At 41.6% G+C, this 17,183-nt stretch overlaps 1 protein-coding gene across 1 annotated transcript in view; it reads left to right on the top strand.

Moving 5' to 3' along the window:
- The window catches only part of ECE2 (endothelin converting enzyme 2), a 1,144,316-nt gene that overhangs the window by 1,114,411 nt on the left and 12,722 nt on the right, over positions 1–17,183 (top strand). Inside the window, exon 19 of the mRNA XM_044070640.1 lies at positions 10,672–10,767. Within this exon, the coding sequence (XP_043926575.1) occupies positions 10,672–10,767 (96 nt within the window). The remainder of the gene's footprint in view (positions 1–10,671; positions 10,768–17,183) is intronic.

The raw sequence follows: 17,183 nt of genomic DNA, 5'->3' as shown, positions 1-17,183 counted from the left end.
TAAAGCTAACTACAAATCTAGATTAGCATCCATAGCTAAGGATAACCATAAAACATTCATTAGCTACATCCAAAACCTTAAAGGAAAAGCCCAGATTTGTGCTGAACTGGTAGTGAATGGTATCATATATACTGAATCAGTGGAAATTGCCAACCTGCTAGTGGACAGGTTCAGTGAACATTTCTCTCCCCTGTCCTCACCACATATACTCCACAATATTCCTACCACCTATTTTCCACCTAGTATCTCTAAAGAGCATGTCTTAACCACTCTTCCAAGGCCAGAAACACAGCCTCTATGGGATCTGATAACATCCCAGGCTGCATTCTCAATAGTTTAAAACAGGAGTTAGTAACATCACTGGGTACTCTTTTCAGCCACAGCCTAAGCACTGGTTTTGGGGGGGAGAGCATCCATTGCCCCTGGAAACTATAGACCCATTAACCTAACCAGCTTATCTGCAAGGCCATGGAGAGAATCATCATGCACCTTATCAACAACAAGGATGTAGGAGACCTTCAAACACTTGACACAACCCAGTTTGGATTTGTTAAAGTGAGATCCTGCCTGTTGAGCCTGGTGGACTTATTCGAGACTGTCAGCAAAGCCCTGGACAATGGCAAATCTGTCCATACAGCCTACCTAGACCTGGCCAAGGCCTTTGGCACAATCCCCAGTCAGACTTCATTGAAAAACTCACCCAGCTGGCAGTCACCAATATACTATCAGGTGGGTTGCAAAGTGGCTCACCAGGATAACACATGCAGTCAAAATTGGGGACTCCACCTCCACTAGCAGACTCATTACCAGTGGTGTTACACAAGAATCAGTGCTGGGGTCCTTGTTTGTAATCTACTTCTCAGAAGTACAGGCAAAAACAAAGATCTGTGGCTGGCAAAGTTTGCTGTTGACTGCAAACTGGGAGCAGTCATTAGGTCAGCAAATCATTTCAACATTCTACAAGAAGGACTTATGCAAACCAATGATTGCTGCCAATGTCACGGTCTTAAACTCAAAAATGCATTATCATCTCACTCTTTTAATTTCTCCAAATCTTTTGGGTTTCTAATAAAGTTCATGAAATTAGTGTTGCTTCAATCTTTGATACTAGCCAGAAGTGCTCTTCGCAGAACCCGCAATGTGCCCAGTATTAACTCCTTCTGTAATTCGTATGGATTTACATGTATTGGTAACATATCTAAATACAAATGTAGATTCTTTTTAATAAGACCCGTTACTACCTACTACTACTACTACTGGAACTGTCTGGGTATTTTTCTTCCACATTTCTGCCTGCAAATGCTGGTATTTTTGTTGTTGTGTCTCTGTATGCAAGATACTGTAGTCACTGGGTGTAGCAATTTCAGGGATCCATGCTACTTTTGTCTTTATTTCATGCACCACGATATCTGGTTTTCTCGCATCTACCTTTTCAACTGTTGGTAATGGGTAATCCTATGTGAAGTAGACTTCATTTTCTATGATGCTTTGTGGCTCATGTTACCAGTGTTTTTCAGCCACTTCAGTATTATGTTTGCACAATCCCTAGTGCAACAGTCTTGCCATATTTTTGTGCCTTTCAGTATACAGTCCTTCTGCCATTAGTATGTCACAACAAGCAACGAGGTGTGCAACTGTTTCCAGTTCTATTTTATAAAACCTACATTTGTCAGTTTCTTCCACATGTTCAATTAACTTTGTAAACCAATGTGTACGTAGTCCACTGTCTTGGGCCACCAATATTAACCTTTCATCTTTTGATTTGAATTTGCCTCTCTTTAACCATTCCTGCATTTGATCCTGATCAACATGAGGTTGTTCCAGGAGTTTTTATACTTGCAACTATATTTATGCATTTTCCACATTTCTTGCCTTCTCATCTGATCCTTCACCTTATATTCTTCCTTTTTTGTTTGTTTTTTTTGGTGCATTCAGTTGCTGCCTGATTATTATTTACTTTTGTTTTGATTTCCATTCCTGCTTGACACTGATATGATTCTGCTAGACTAAGCAGCAAAGTCATTTTAAGATTTATTCTCCTCATGTTTAAAAACTTTCACTATGTTTGGGTCTTGTGAGGTCACCAGATATGTATGCAGTCCCACAACTGCAGATCTATACATGTAATCAATTTCAAGGAGGCCCATACCTCTTTCAGAGTTGAGATTATATAATTTTGGTATGCACTGATTTTTATAAATCATCTGATGAGCATGAAGCATCCTTCTTGTTTTCCTGTGTAACCTATCCAACACCATTTAGAGCCAGTCAGTCACTCCAAAACTGTAAGTTAGGACAGGAAGAGCAAATTGAAATTGTTTCAAGATGTCAACCCTGTTTTCACGATTAATTTAAGTCTTCTAAAATATTCCTTACTAAGTCTTATTCATATTTGTTCATGTTTTATTGCTGATCCTTCATCAGTTCCCAAGTATTTATACACTCCCTCTTGCCCAAGTTCTTTTATATCACATTCTTGTCCCAAACTAATGTTTTCTTGGTACTGCAGTTTTCCTGCTTTAAAGGTTGCTTTTGCACATTTATCAAGACTAACTGACATTCTTATATCATCTGGAAAAGTTTTGTCTACTTGTAGTTGTGCTTTCAGTTCCTCATCTGATGAGCTATACCGTTTTAAATCATCTACAAAGAGAAGATGAGAAGTCTTTACAAGTTGTTGCTTTCTGGGAGCCACATTATAGCCATAATCTAATCTGTTATGTAGACAGCTAAATGGATTAACGGCAAGCCAAAAGAACAGCGGTGGCAGAGAGTCACCCTGGATTATCCCCCTTTGGATTTTTATCACTTGAATAATAATTTTCCCTTTATCATGGCTTAACTGCAAAGTGGTTTGTCACTGTTTCATGGTCATTTTGATGTAGTTTATCAATGTAGGGTGTAGTTTATACATTTTTAAGCAATCTTTTATCCATGAATATGGAATACTGTCAAATGCTTTTTTTTAGTCTATCCATGCCATACTTAAATTCTCCCCCTTTTTACAGTCCACTATGACCTTATTTAACAACAAATGATCCTTTGTTACATATGACTTTCTTTTATTACCCTTTTGTTCTATTGCCATACTTGAGTTTTCTTCTAAACAGCTATAAACTTTGTCGGCATCAATTCCGGTGTATAGTTTATACGTTGTCGGAAGGCAAGTTATTGGCTTATAGTTTTTAGGGTAGCTTACATGGTTGTTCTTAAGCTGGAGCATTGTTTTTCTGGTTGTTAGCCAGGCTGGTGTCTGTTCGGGGTGCTCATATAAATAGTTTTTACTCATCACTAAATCTTCATGCAAAGATGTTAATATTTTTAGCCAGAAGTTAGGTATTGCATCTGGGCCTTGGGTTTTCTAGTTAGAGGATTTTCTTAACTTTGTTTCAATCTCTCTGGCTGTTCCTTCATCCCATTTCATATCCTGTACATTTGAACTTCTTATTCTTTCTTTTACTTCTTCTATCCATTTAGCATCTTAGTTACATTCCACAGGATCTTCATAAATATTTCTCCAAAATTTATCTATTTTCTTCTTTTTTTGGTGACCTTTCAATTCCTTTTACCTTGTTTCCCAATTCTCTATATAACTTTTTTTGGGTCATAAATAAATTGCTTATTTTGTACTTTTCCTTTATATTTATCTCTGTATCTTCTAGTTTTTTCTACCTGTGCTGATATTTCTAGTTTATTATTTCTGATCGTGCACAATAAATCCTGATCTGTTACAATACTGCTCATTGATTTTATCACGTCTATCTTTCTGAGTATTTTTGTTGATCTGTTCCCTCTTCTATACTCTTCAAGACAGTGACACTTCTTGTCTTAATTGCTTTACAGTTTTCTCAATTTGATACTTCCGTGATGGCATTTGATTTCTCCCTGTCCTTTCCCTTACTACTCTGTGTTCTTGTGGTAGGACTTTATCTGTTATTAATTTGGCTGCACAGTAATGTATCCTATTTACTGCTGTTATATCACACAAATCTCTATGGACAGTCCTAATTACTGTGTTCATTTGTTTTATCAAACTTCTAACTTTTGGGGTTTTATTGACTTTCTGTAGTATATTTCTTTCGCTGATGTTAATATGTCTGTCCATCTCTATTAAATCAAGCAACTCTTCTCTTAGATCATTTCTTCTAAACTGAGGGCACATTCTTTGTTCTCCATTTCCTGCGGGCTTTCTGTAGAAAGCTTCAGAGCATCTTCCTGTGCCATGTTCTCTTTAGTTTTGGCATGTGTCTTCCATTGCTCTTTCATATGGGAACTCTCTGGCCTATCACTCCACAACATTGACTATGTCAGAGTTGCCACAGTTTCCTGTTCTTTCCCTTGCTGTGTAGCTCCAACTGAATGTTTGTACTGGTTTCCTGTGGGAGGCTGCAAAGTATCTCCATATAGCAACTGATTAGATGCTTCCCACTTTCTCCTTAATTTGAGTGTCCATTGTTCTATCCTATTGTGTTACAGTAAGCTGTTAACTTTTAGTCAAGATGAGACACTGAATTTCTATTATACTGATTCTGAACATAGTATTTGCTGTATAAATACTTAGTTAAGGGCTTTCATATCTAGGGATGGAAATTCAGAGGTAAGTAAGAAGTACATATATAAGCATAAATGAAGTTTGATGGCATTCCCTTGTTTTTACTATGTATAATAAATTAAATGAAGTTTGATGACATTCCCTTGATGTTCATCGTGCATTACAGCTGCAGTAATCACATATGGGTTTTCAGCCGTCAGGCGGTCCCTCGGTCGGCCGAATTCCAAAGTCTTGGTCCGGCGTCGGTTGTTGTCGCGTACTCTTCTGACGTCAGGAAGGCTAGAGTATATAAGACACAGCCGACGCCATCTTCTCCAGTCTTTTTTGCCGCGCGGTGCCCGAAGCAGAAGCAGTTCGCAAGTGCCGGTCGGCCAGCTCCTGAATTACGAAAAATATTTGGAACCGAAGTCTTCATTAAAGCTAAGTACCCCGTTGGGGAATCTTTTCTTGCCTCAGACCGATGTCAGAAAAAGTTAATAATTGTATTTCTTGTGGGAAGCAAATACCGCATAAGGATTTCCATTCCCTTTGCATACCTTGTTTGGGCCCAGACCACGACGTCTCGGGCTGTCGCTTTTGCGCTACCTTCAATAAACGCACTATCAAGCGTCGGGCGGAGTTCGCCCAACACTTTTTGGTAAAGCGTTTGATTATAAAATGTCGTCGGATACTCCGACTACCGCTTTGCCCAAAAAACGCAAAGAAAAGGACTGCCAGGCGAGGACCGCGGTCTCCACCGACACCATGCCGAAACAGGCTCCACGTGGTCCGGTTCTCAGTGAGACGCCTTTGCAGTCCCTGACTACCGACGACACCCCCTTGGCGGGGTCTTCTGTACCTGAGACCGCTGGTTCTTCGGCCCTTTCCCAGACTACAACCGAAGCCCCTGCTTATGTCGAGCCTACTAATGTGGACAGATCTACATCCACCCATGGTGTATTTAGGCCTTCATCCTCTTTCTCTATTAAGGCCTTCAATAAATCCAAAGCAGCCAGGCATCATACTAGGCCGGCTACACAAGGCCCATCACCTGGACCCATGCCTAAGAAACACATGCTTAAAATGGCTGAGGATCTTATCACTCTTATCAGAGGCTCCCAGGCCCCTCCGGACAAGAGACCCAGAGTGGAGGAGGAATCTCCCTCTTCTGACCAGGGATCCATTTTATCAGAGCATTCTGATGCTGAGGAGCACTCTTATTCCCCTTTTGAGGATTCGGATGCAGAGCAGTCTATTCCTTCTGTATCCCCCCCTGAGGATTTTTCTTTTGGGGAAACCTAGCACACCTTGAGGGAGCACTTCCACTGGGAAGGCCAAGACTTTTCAGACTCTAAGAAAAGGCTTAGGGAATTTCTCTGGTTACCTCAGCATAGACCTTTGGCTATTCCTCCTGTTTTGGAGGTACTGGATGATGTTTACTCGGAGGCTCGCTTTAATCCTGATTCACTGCCTCCTGCACCAGTTAAGCCTGATAGATATTACAGAGTACCTAATTCTCATCAATTCCTCTACAAAGGCCATAATGCAGACCCTGAAACTATTTCTCAAGGCCCTAAAGGAATTAAGGCCTCCACTGCCAAGAATCCACTTCCTGCTGAAAGGGAATCCAGATCTCTAGAAAGGTGGGGTAAGAAGGTTTATACGTCGGCCACCCTAGCCATGAGGGCCTTAAACTGCCAGTTTCATATGATTAAATATCAACAATTCCTGTTATCACAATTAAAAACCAAAATGTTGCAACCTGAACAACCAGATATAAAAGAGTTACAGGATATGATGCATAGTGCAGAGCAAGTGGGTAAACACACTTTACAATGTGGTTATGATGCCCTAGAGGCCTCCAGCAGAGCGGCCGCTACCGGATCAGTCATTCGCAGACATGCATGGCTTAGGGAACAAAATCTGCCAGATCATGTGAAAGCTAAAATTCTTGATGCACCTCTACATAAGGATGTTCTTTTTGGTACTAATGCTGAGGATATATTACGTAAAATGGAAGAAAAAGCAAAATCTATGCAAACTGTCAAAGCTTTCTTACAGGTCCAGCCACCACGATTTAGCAGGAATTGGCCCTCAAAAAACTGGTCCTTTCCAGCCACTGACAAGCCCCAAAGAGGCAGATACAGACACGGAAGGGGCAGAGGACAATCACAAGGGTCCTATAGAGGCAGACAATGGCAATCTCCGGCACCAAGAGGTGGTGACAGTGCACAACAGTACAGGAAGCAGACTCAATGACTCCCTCATTTCCATGCCAAGCAAGATTCAACTGGCAGCACCTTTGGGACGGAAACTAGCACTATTTGCAAACAATTGGCATATTGTCACAACAGACAAATGGATTCTGGACATTATAAACAGAGGCTACAAATTCCATTTCCACACTCTCCCAAAAATGAGAGGCATGCCAAATTTACCACAAAATCAAAGGGTACAGGCACAACTGCAAATTACAAAGCTCCTAATCATGAGGGCTATACAAAAGGTACCTACCAACAAGCACAAGGTTTTTATTCAAGGCTTTTCCTGGTGCCAAGAAAAGGAACCGACTGGAGACCCATTCTGGACTTATCCATCCTAAACACATTTCTTCTCGTACCAAAATTCAAGATGCTCACATTACAGCAACTCCTTCCCATGCTGGGCAAGGGGTTTTGGCTGGTAACATTGGACCTCAAGGAGGCATACCTGCATGTCCCAATCAGACAAAGTTGCAGAAGATACCTCAGATTTCTTGCAGGTTCAAACCACTATCAATTCTCTGCATTGCCCTTTGGCTTATCTACTGCGCCCAGAGTATTCACCAAGTGCCTGGCATCAGTGATTGCATACTGCAGACTTCAAGGGATACAAATTTACCCTTATCTGGACGACTGCCTGATCCAAGCGGACAGCAAACACATACTTCTGAAACATCTGGCATATGTGACACGGTTACTGCTTTCTCTGGGATACACCATCAACAAGGAGAAATCAAAGCTAACACCTTCTCAGAAAATAACCTTCCTGGGTGCCAACTTGGATACAAACACCCAGATGGCATACCTAACACCAGAAAAACAAGGGCAATTATCTCAGTACTTCAAAATACTTGCAAAAAGTACCAGGCTTACTGCAAGGAAAATCCTGCAGGCTCTGGGATTCATGGCATCTTGCATTCTTCTAATCCCATGCGCAAAGCTGCACATGAGGAAACTTCAATGGTACCTAAAAAATCTATGGTCTCAACACAGTCACAGCTTGGAAGCAGTTATTCCAATAATTCCCTGTCTTCAAAAGGAATTCATATGGTGGGCCCAAGCATGCCAAGTAAACACAGGCCTCCCATTCTGCAAGCCTCAAGCAACACAAGTCATAACCACAGACGCTTCAGATTACGCCTGGGGCGCACATGAAGGACAGGTGCATTCAGGGCAGATGGCCCCAAAAGAAAAGCACCTTCACATCAATCAAAAAGAAATGCTGGCAGTAATAAATGCAATCACAGCGTTCAAGGACTTCCTGCATCCAGGACAACTACTCATAAGAACAGACAACACCACAGTAATGTGGTACATAAACAAACAAGGAGGAACTCATTCATACCCCTTGTGCAGACTAGCCATGACTCTTTGGAACCTGGCTCTGGAAAGACAAATCGAACTTCAAGCACAGTACTTGCCAGGAATGGAAAACACACTGGCAGACACTCTGAGCAGAAACATGACAGATCCTCACGAATGGAAGCTACATCCACAGGTGTTTACAGAGATTGTTCAAACGTGGGGGGAGGCCAGATATAGATCTTTTTGCCTCCCACAGAAACCATCAATTAAAAAGGTTTTGCTCAAGGAGCTTCCACCCAAAGGCCTGGAAAGTGGACGCTCTTTCCTTCAGATGGACAACTTGGTCAGTTTATGCATTCCCACCTCTACCTCTTCTGCCCAAGGTACTTTTGAAAGCAAGAACAGACAAGCCGAGGATGATACTGATTGCTCCAGACTGGCCGAGACAACACTGGTATCCACTCCTGAGGAGCCTAACACACACTCCTCCGTGGCCCCTGCCTCTAACACCTCTACTGCTGGCGAGAACAATTTCAAAACCCTTCACAGTCAGCTGAAAACTCTCAGTCTCGCTGCATGGAAAATTCCTTAACACCACATCAGTCTCTACTCTCCAAAGAGGTGCAGGATGTCATTTTGGAGGCCAGAAGACCATCTACTAGAAAAGCTTACTCCGCAAAATGGAAGCGGTTTTGCTGTTGGAATGAAAAAAGAGGGCAGGACCCTAGAAAATTGAACCTACCTCAGATTTTGCAGTACCTAGCTGAACTTTTGAGCAATGGACTTTCATTTTCCTCAATCAAAATACATGCCTCAGCAATCTCTGCAGAATTCAACACGGATCCTCCTTTATTCTCACACCCACTCTTACGACAGTTCCTCAGAGGGGCTAAGAACATAAGACCTCCAAGGAAACAGCCAGTGCCAGCTTGGGACCTTAACTACATACTAGAAAAATTGACATTGCCTCCCTTTGAACCTGCTGCTTCAACAGAGTTACAATATTTGTCCTGGAAAACAGCTTTTCTACTGGCCATCACTTCAGCTCGTAGAGTTTCTGAGTTACAGGCCCTCATGGCAGTGCAGCCCTTCCTCATCTTCCATCAGGACAGGGTTTCCCTTCGTACCAACCCTTCCTTTATGCCTAAAGTGGTATCTAGGGTTGCTTTAAACCAGGCCATACACCTTCCTACCTTTTACCCTAACCCTCAAAACAAAGGGGAAAGGCTGCTTCACTCTTTAGACATCCACAGGCAGCTACGTTATTACTTGGACAGAACCAAGTCCTTCAGAAAATCAGATCAACTCCTTGTGTCCTATGCTGTGGGGGGTCAAGGGAAACCTGTTACCAAACAGACCATTTCCATGTGGATTGGTCACTGCATACGCTTTTGTTACTCCTACCATGGAAAACCTGTCCCTACTGGTATCAGATTTCACTCCACCAGGGCCACAGCCACCTCTACAGCCTTCCTCAGAGGAGTGCCTACTAAAGATATCTTGGAGGCAGCCACTTGGAGTTCTGTACATACCTTCACAAAACACTACCATCTGCCTTTATATTCCAGAACAAGAGCAGGCTTTGCCACTGCAGTTTTGCAGGGCATTCTAGCTCAACCCAGTTCCGTATAGTACCTACCACCCTATGCATAGCTTTGGGACTCTACCCATATGTGATTACTGCAGCTGTAATGCACGATGAACATAGTACAGTTTTGTACCTACCATAAATGTAGATGTTTGAGGGCTATTACAGCTGCAGTACAGGTTTCCACCCTCCTTCCCCACTTGGTAAGACCTTGGGGTCTGAATACCTCTTCATACCTGCTGACTGGGTTATCCTGCTATGTTTTATTTGCTTACTTTTGTGGATTAGATTTATTTATGTATTGCCTTCCTTTTGGGGGCACCTGACATCTGGGGCAAGAAAGACTGAAGAAGATGGCGTCGGCTGTGTCTTATATACTCTAGCCTTCCTGACGTCAGAAGAGTACGCGACGACAACCGACGCCGGACCAAGACTTTGGAATTCGGCCGACCGAGGGACCGCCTGACGGCTGAAAACCCATATGTGATTACTGCAGCTGTAATAGCCCTCGAACATCTACATTTGTGGTAGGTACAAAACTGTACTTTTCTACTATGTATAATAAATTAAATGAAGTTTGATGGCATGAGGGTGGGAGGATGACATAATGGTTAAGGTGTTTACCTTAAAAACACAAGGTGCAGGGTTTGATTCTCACATGGGGTATCTGGCTAGGCTTCAAATGGCCCAAAAAGAACAGTTAGCCTAGTACTAGCCAATGAACTTACTATGAACTAATAAGTCAATGGATATTGTATATATTCCCTTGTTTTTACTATGTATAATAAATTAAATGAAGTTTGATTGCATACCCTTGCTCTATGTATTTATAAATTAAATGAAGTTTGATGTCATTCCTTTGTCCTATGTATTTATAAATTAAATGAAGTTTGATTGCATTCCCTTGCTCTATGTATTTATAAATTAAATGAAGTTTGATAGAATTCCATTGTTCTAACTATGTATTATGTGTGCTTTCTTGTTAGGCATATAAGACATGGCTCAGGAAGAACAGTGAGGAGAAACTGCTGCCAGCTGTCAGTCTAAACAACCACCAGCTTTTCTTTGTGGGGTTCGCTCAGGTATGTTAGTCTGCAAATTGTGCCATCAATGAGGAGAAATGATGGGATAGGTATGAGCAAGAAATAATACACTTTCTTTTCAAAAATGTTTTGATCACTGTGAATTCAGTCCTTGCTCAGTGGTTGAACCAGTGGACTATAGCCACTCTTCCGAGACTTTTCCTGTAGCAATCTGGTAGACATTTTGCTATTTCCCAGTCTCCTAGCTAAATAATTTTTTCCCTGTAGAATTTTTTTGCAGTTGATGCTGGGAATTTCTTGAAAATACTCTCAATAACGACTCCCAAATGATTCAGACTTTCTACCAAGAGAGTCACATAGTGTTTTGAAAGTATAATCATTGATTAATCCAGGAATAAGTCTTTATCACTTAGCAGTCTTTAACAGTAGATGCTATCCCCTAAATATGAATTATTTTGCCTGCCCTACAACTGTGATTAGTTCAAAGCAATTTAATTTGTTTTCTTACTAAATATGTGACGTAGTGCTCTATTTCGACTCAATATATTTATTTGAGAAGATGCTTGCAATACTGTCTGTTGAGTCCAAGTCAATTGAAACATTGTTTCTGTAAAAGCCGTTTAATAAAAAGAAGTCCCCCAAGTCACAGAATTCATATAGAAACTTAATATAACATTATCTGAGGTTGTACAGTCCCAGGGGAGGTTTCAAAAGTTCACTAAAACTATTCATTAGTTGATCAGGACTCAGTGGATAAAATATATCTCATCAGACCTCTCAACCTGTCATTACAAGAAACCTGGATAAAGCCAGAATTAACTTGGGGACAAAGGCCCAAAAATAGAGACAGATTTTAAATATGTCTCCCGTAAACTTAGAAAGTTGGTAGAATGGCAGATTTTGCATTACTATATATTTTCTGAAGGATGTGAAGTCTGAAACTCAAATATCTGTCATTATTTAGCATTATTTAATTACTTCAATCCTCAATGATTTACCAAAAAAATCACACATTTTATGAGGAACAGATCCAAAATAAAAGCCAACAAGGTAGACATTATGTGAAAATCTGGACAGTTAAGAGGTATGTATCCCATACAGTTTCTGACAGACATCAACAATGTAACACCCCTGTTAAAATTCTTATCTGTTTTCCGGTTAACTGCACATTGTTCTTTATTATGAATAAAAGTTTGGAAACAATATCTGTTGTATAAATATAATTCAGAAAACCTGATGGAAACGTGCAATAGTTGGTTGTGACAAGCTTGTATTTGTCTAATATGTGCTCATTATAAGCATTTTTAACAAGGCTTCTCCCAGACAAAGACCACTTGAGTTCTAAGAACACCTGACCCACTCATTTCTTCATTTCAGCAGGCTGATGCTATGCTGTCTAACATTGTGCTTTGATACTTACATTCAAAATGTAATGTGTTGCAACTAAATACTATCCAGACGATGAATGATTTATGTAACAAAAACATGCTGTCTGTGTTGCTCACCATACAAAGCAGGTCCAGAAGGATGAAAATGGTTTCACTGAAAAGCACCCCAGCAGGAAAAATGAACATCAACATGTTGTTGTTGTGTCTTACGGCTTTTCCCGGTTAGGGGTTGCCACAGCGGAACTGTGGTCCGCTAATGATTGGCAGTAGATTTTTACGTGCCGAGTTGCCGGCCCTGACGCACAACCTTCAACAAAGGTATGCCCATTCACGCATGTCTCCACACAGAAGACACTCTAGCTGAGAATCGAACAGGACAATGCCTTACTGTGAGGTGACAACACTACCGCAGCACCACCACTGCAGCAAAATCTGATGTATTTTGTGGGGGGGAGGCAAGCCCCCCCAGAACCTCATCTAGGTTGTTTTATTCTGCCATACTTATCTCAAAGTAACTAAATTATTTCCAAGATTGCTATACCTCTGGGCATGAGTGAACCCCAGCCTCAGTGACCTTCACTCTTTATTTGATATTTCATTGTTTAATTTTTTTGTATGTATGTTTGTTTATTTGTTTATTTAACTTTAGTTTCTGGGGTAAGTACCAATCCAGTTGAAGGACTATAGACCATAATGGTGAGAGCAAGACGTTTTTATGGTTGATATGCATAGAGGTTGTGTAATACATACAATAAAAAGAAAAACTGTTCAACTTTTGAACTGTTGATAAGAGAAATTACATAATATATATAAAGAACAAATAATATGCTAATGAGGATTCACAAAACAGTGTAGTCAGTCCAATCATAAAACGTAAATGTAACTTTTAGTGACGTGTTCATATCTTGGAGATGTGTTTCTATATGTGTAGAATGAAAATGTACTGAAGTTGTTGAAAGTACTGTTTTACAGAATCTACATACAACATTTACACAACTGCACTGTAGAAGAAAGGGGGGGATAATTGGCGAATGTGGGTGGATTTGAAGAAATTAATACTATGGTACTACTCTGTGGTAAATTTCTGTAAGGTTTTTAAAGACTTGACAGATTGTGGGAGATTTTTGAAAAGGCAGAAATTAGGAAATTGTTGGGGCATAGGAATTGGCATGCTTTACATTTTTTAAAAAGATACATTTTAAATTTCATCCTGTATTCAGTATATGACCGAACTGTTCATAGAGTACAGGGACTGTCATCACTTAGGCTTAAAGAGTGGAGCGAGGGCCTTGAACTTGGAATTATTTAAAACTGATAGTTTGAGGATCTTGGTATTAGGAAGCCAGCAAAAAGGGAAGGACTCCAGTTATAACACTATGAAAATCGGGTGCATAGTAGTAAATGGGATCTCTATATTACAGTTGACCATTTTGTTTTAGCTAGGTTAAAGCAGTTGTATTCTCCCTTCAGTGAATGGGGTAATAAATCTGCAGATGCAGATGATAATTACTTGCAAGGTTAAAGGCTCTTTTGATAGGAAAGGTTTATTCTAGTTATTTTAGGAGTTTACTGTATTCCTGTTGTGCTAGGAGGATATCTTTACCAATGGCACATCTGCTTTCCAGTGAGAGAAAGTGGGAACCTTTGCTGATCAGATGAGTAGTTTGTTAATCTTGGCCCTAGTTATATTAATGTTATGATCAAAATCTGAATGTTATTCAGGCCAAACATTTAGATACTGGAAGTAGATTGTACTCTTTAGTTTATCATGGTTGTTACATAGGTTCATAGGTTCATACTAGGCTATCTGCCCTAGGGCATTTATAAGCCTAGCCAGAGTGTGTTTGGCTTTCGCCACCCATTTTAAATTAATTTTGCTATGCTCTTTTTCGAGGTTCGTATACTATGCCTCTGTCTAACAGTGACACAGAAGTGATACCCGGGGTAAACCTACGATCCCCCATCCACTCATCAAGATTCCTCTTGAAGAGAGTCAATGAGGGACTCTGCCTAACCTGGACTGGGATTTTATTCCAGAGTGAAGGGAGCCTCTGGGTTATGAATCTGTCCTTCCAGCATGTCCTATTTATTTCAGTGCTGAGGTTCAAGTCTCGAGCGTGGCTCGATGGGATTTGGATTTTCTGAGGTGCAGCATGTCCATTAATTCTGGGTTGGACATGGCTTTATACGTCAGGCACAGATCGCCTCTGAGCAGGCCGTATGCCACTGAGTAGAGCTGGAGTTTCTTTAACCGGGCAGCATATGGCATCTGTTTGAGCCCTTTGATCCTCTTGGTGAGGTACTTTTGGGGTCTTTCCAGTTGCTGCAGGTGACTGGTAAGGTACATCCCAAAAGGGGCATTGTACTCAATTATGGGCCTGATGAGGGATGAGTAAAGAGGCACGATGACCTCCCCTGATCTAGATGTGAATCCCTTCATGATTAGGTGGGCTATATAAAATGTTTGTCTAACCACTTTGGCCACGTGGTTGTCAAATGAGAGATTGCTATCAACTTGGGTCCCCAGGTCCCTAATTACTTCTTCCGTACTTAATGGACTACCACCTATGTGGTAATTTGTGGGCACTTTTTTGCCAAAGGGGATTACTATACACTTTTTGGTGTTTAGCTTGAGGCAATGGCTCTGGCACCAGTTGTCTGTTTCTATGAGGCCCTTTTTGAGGATGCTTGTGTCAGCTGGAGAGTCGATTATGGCACCCAGTTTGCAGTCATCTGCGAACTTGGTCAGCCACAGTCCTTCCGTGTTGGCCTGTACCTCCGAGAAATATATACCGAACAAGAGAGGTCCCAGGACTGAGCCTTGCGGGACGCCACTTGTAACTGGTTTGGAGTCTGACATGGCTCCAGCAATTCTAACCATGTGGGTTCTGTCCTTGAGCCAGTTTGCAACCCATCTAGTGACATAGGGGTTTATATTTAAGCTGGTGAGCTTATCTATAATGCCCGAGTGGGGTATTGTATCGAAGGCTTTTGCGAGGTCCAGGTAGGCTGTGTGGACCACCTTCCCTCGTCAATGGCCTTGGTGACTGTTTCAAAGAAATCGACCAGGTTTAAGAGGCAGGATCTGCCCTTAACAAAGCCGAACTGGGTAGGATCCAGTGTCTGTAGGTCCCCAATATCTTTATTTATGAGGTCCATGATGATCCTTTCCATAGCTTTGCAGACCAAGCTAGTCAGGCTTATGGGGCGATAGTTTCCAGGATCCGTTGAGGCATCACCTTTGTGGAGAGGGACCACTGTTGCTGTACGCCACTCTTTGGGTACATATCCTGTAGTAAGGCTGAGATTGAACAGTAGTTTTATGTTTGGGTTTAGCTCTTCTTGGAGTTCATGTAGGACGCAGCCCGGGACACCATCTGGTCCCATTAATGCTGTGTTTTTTGCTTTGGAGAGGGCGGCTCTTACCTGAGCATCTGAGATGTCAGTGGGGCAGCACTCTGCTGGGATAGATATTTGCCCTTTTTGTGGGGGGGGGGGTTGCGCCGAACCTGTCAGCTAGGATGTTGGCAATGTCTGCGGGTTCGGTGTATTTTTTGTCATTTTGGACTAATTCTGAGCATATCTGGGAATTCCCACCCAGGTTCCTAACATAACTAAAGAAAGCCTTGTGATTATCCTTAGTGTCCTGTGCAATTTTTCTCTCAAAGCTGGCCTTAGACGATTTTATGAGTGCCCATAGTTTTTTGCTAATACTGATCAGAGATGCTTTCCCTTTTTGGGATTTTGCTCTATCATGTAGTAGCTTCCTCTTTCTATTGTATAGTTTGTTTATGGCTGGGGTCCACCAGACAGGACGTCTGCTTTGGAGGATTGGGTCTTGGTTTTATTTGGGATTGTATGATCCATGCATTCCTGAAGGTGTTCATAGAATGCGTTTATAAAGGATTCTGCTATCTGGGCTGTATTTTACACAGGCCTGGGGGCTTTGAAGGATTCCACCTCAGTTTTGAGGAGTGTGAAATTTGCTTTAGAGAAGTTTTTCACTGTGGTTTTTTGGGCAGGGGGTGGGGTCGGGATGTGAATATCCAGTGAGATTAGTTTATGGTCTGATCTTACCAGTGAGGGATACACTTCTGGTCTGGAACATAGAGTCCCCATGTTGGTGATGATCAGGTCCAGTATGTTTTCCCCTCTTGTGGGAGTGGTAACCAGTTGTTCCATAGCATTTGAGTTTATAAATTCTAGGAACCTTTGGACTAGGGTGTTGGAGCTAGAGTAATGCTCCCAGTCTATGTTTGGGTAGTTGAAGTCGCCCAATATAATGGTGTTTGGAGAGACCTTCATATTTTCCAGTGTTCTCAGGAAGGCGAGTGGGGTTCCTGGGTTTGGGAGGGTGGTCTGTAGCAGGCTATAAACTGGAAGGCAGTTTTACCCACTGTTAGTTGCACATGGATAGTCTCTGATGCTTCGTGCTGTGCCAACAACCTGGAGGTGTGGGTATCTTTGATGAATATTGATACTCCCCCTCCTTTTGTGGTTCGGTCCAAGTTTTGGGGCCGAAAAGCATGGTATGAGATATAACCTGGTAGTGCTGGGGTGCTCTCGGGAGCCTTGAATCAGGTTTCTGTTACTGCACAGATATCATTGTTCTCCATGCTAAGGAAAGTTTCGAGTGCGTGCATCTTGAGGTTTAGACTTCTGGCGTTACATGTCAGGAGATGCTAATATGAGGATTTGGTGGGTTACAGATATCACAGCTTTTGTTTCCTTGTGTTTAGCAGCAGGTACAATTTCCTGTAAGCAGCTGGAAAATAGGTACATGTGGTTTTCTAGCTCCTTTTTAACTTGGTGCCAGAGATGTTGGGTCTATAGAAAACCATATCACCTAAACGTAGGATAAGTGATAGTTGTGAACGTGTGCTGGAGAGTCTGTTAATGAAAATAAAAAAGAGAAAATATGATAGAATGCATCTTTTGGGCATGCATTTTAGGAGAGGAGTACCGGATGACAGATTTGTACCTAACATTACAGAGAAAGTTCTGTGACACATACAAAATCATTAAATCTGTCAGGAGCTTTTGGGTTTATTCTTAGAACCGTGAGAG

This window comes from Protopterus annectens, chromosome 4.part1 (genome assembly GCF_019279795.1).
Source record: "Protopterus annectens isolate FY-2018-M chromosome 4.part1, PAN1.0, whole genome shotgun sequence".
Taxonomy (NCBI): domain Eukaryota; kingdom Metazoa; phylum Chordata; order Ceratodontiformes; family Protopteridae; genus Protopterus; species Protopterus annectens.
The sequence above is the reverse complement of the archived record's forward strand: the minus strand, read 5'-3'. Positions and strand labels throughout refer to the sequence as shown.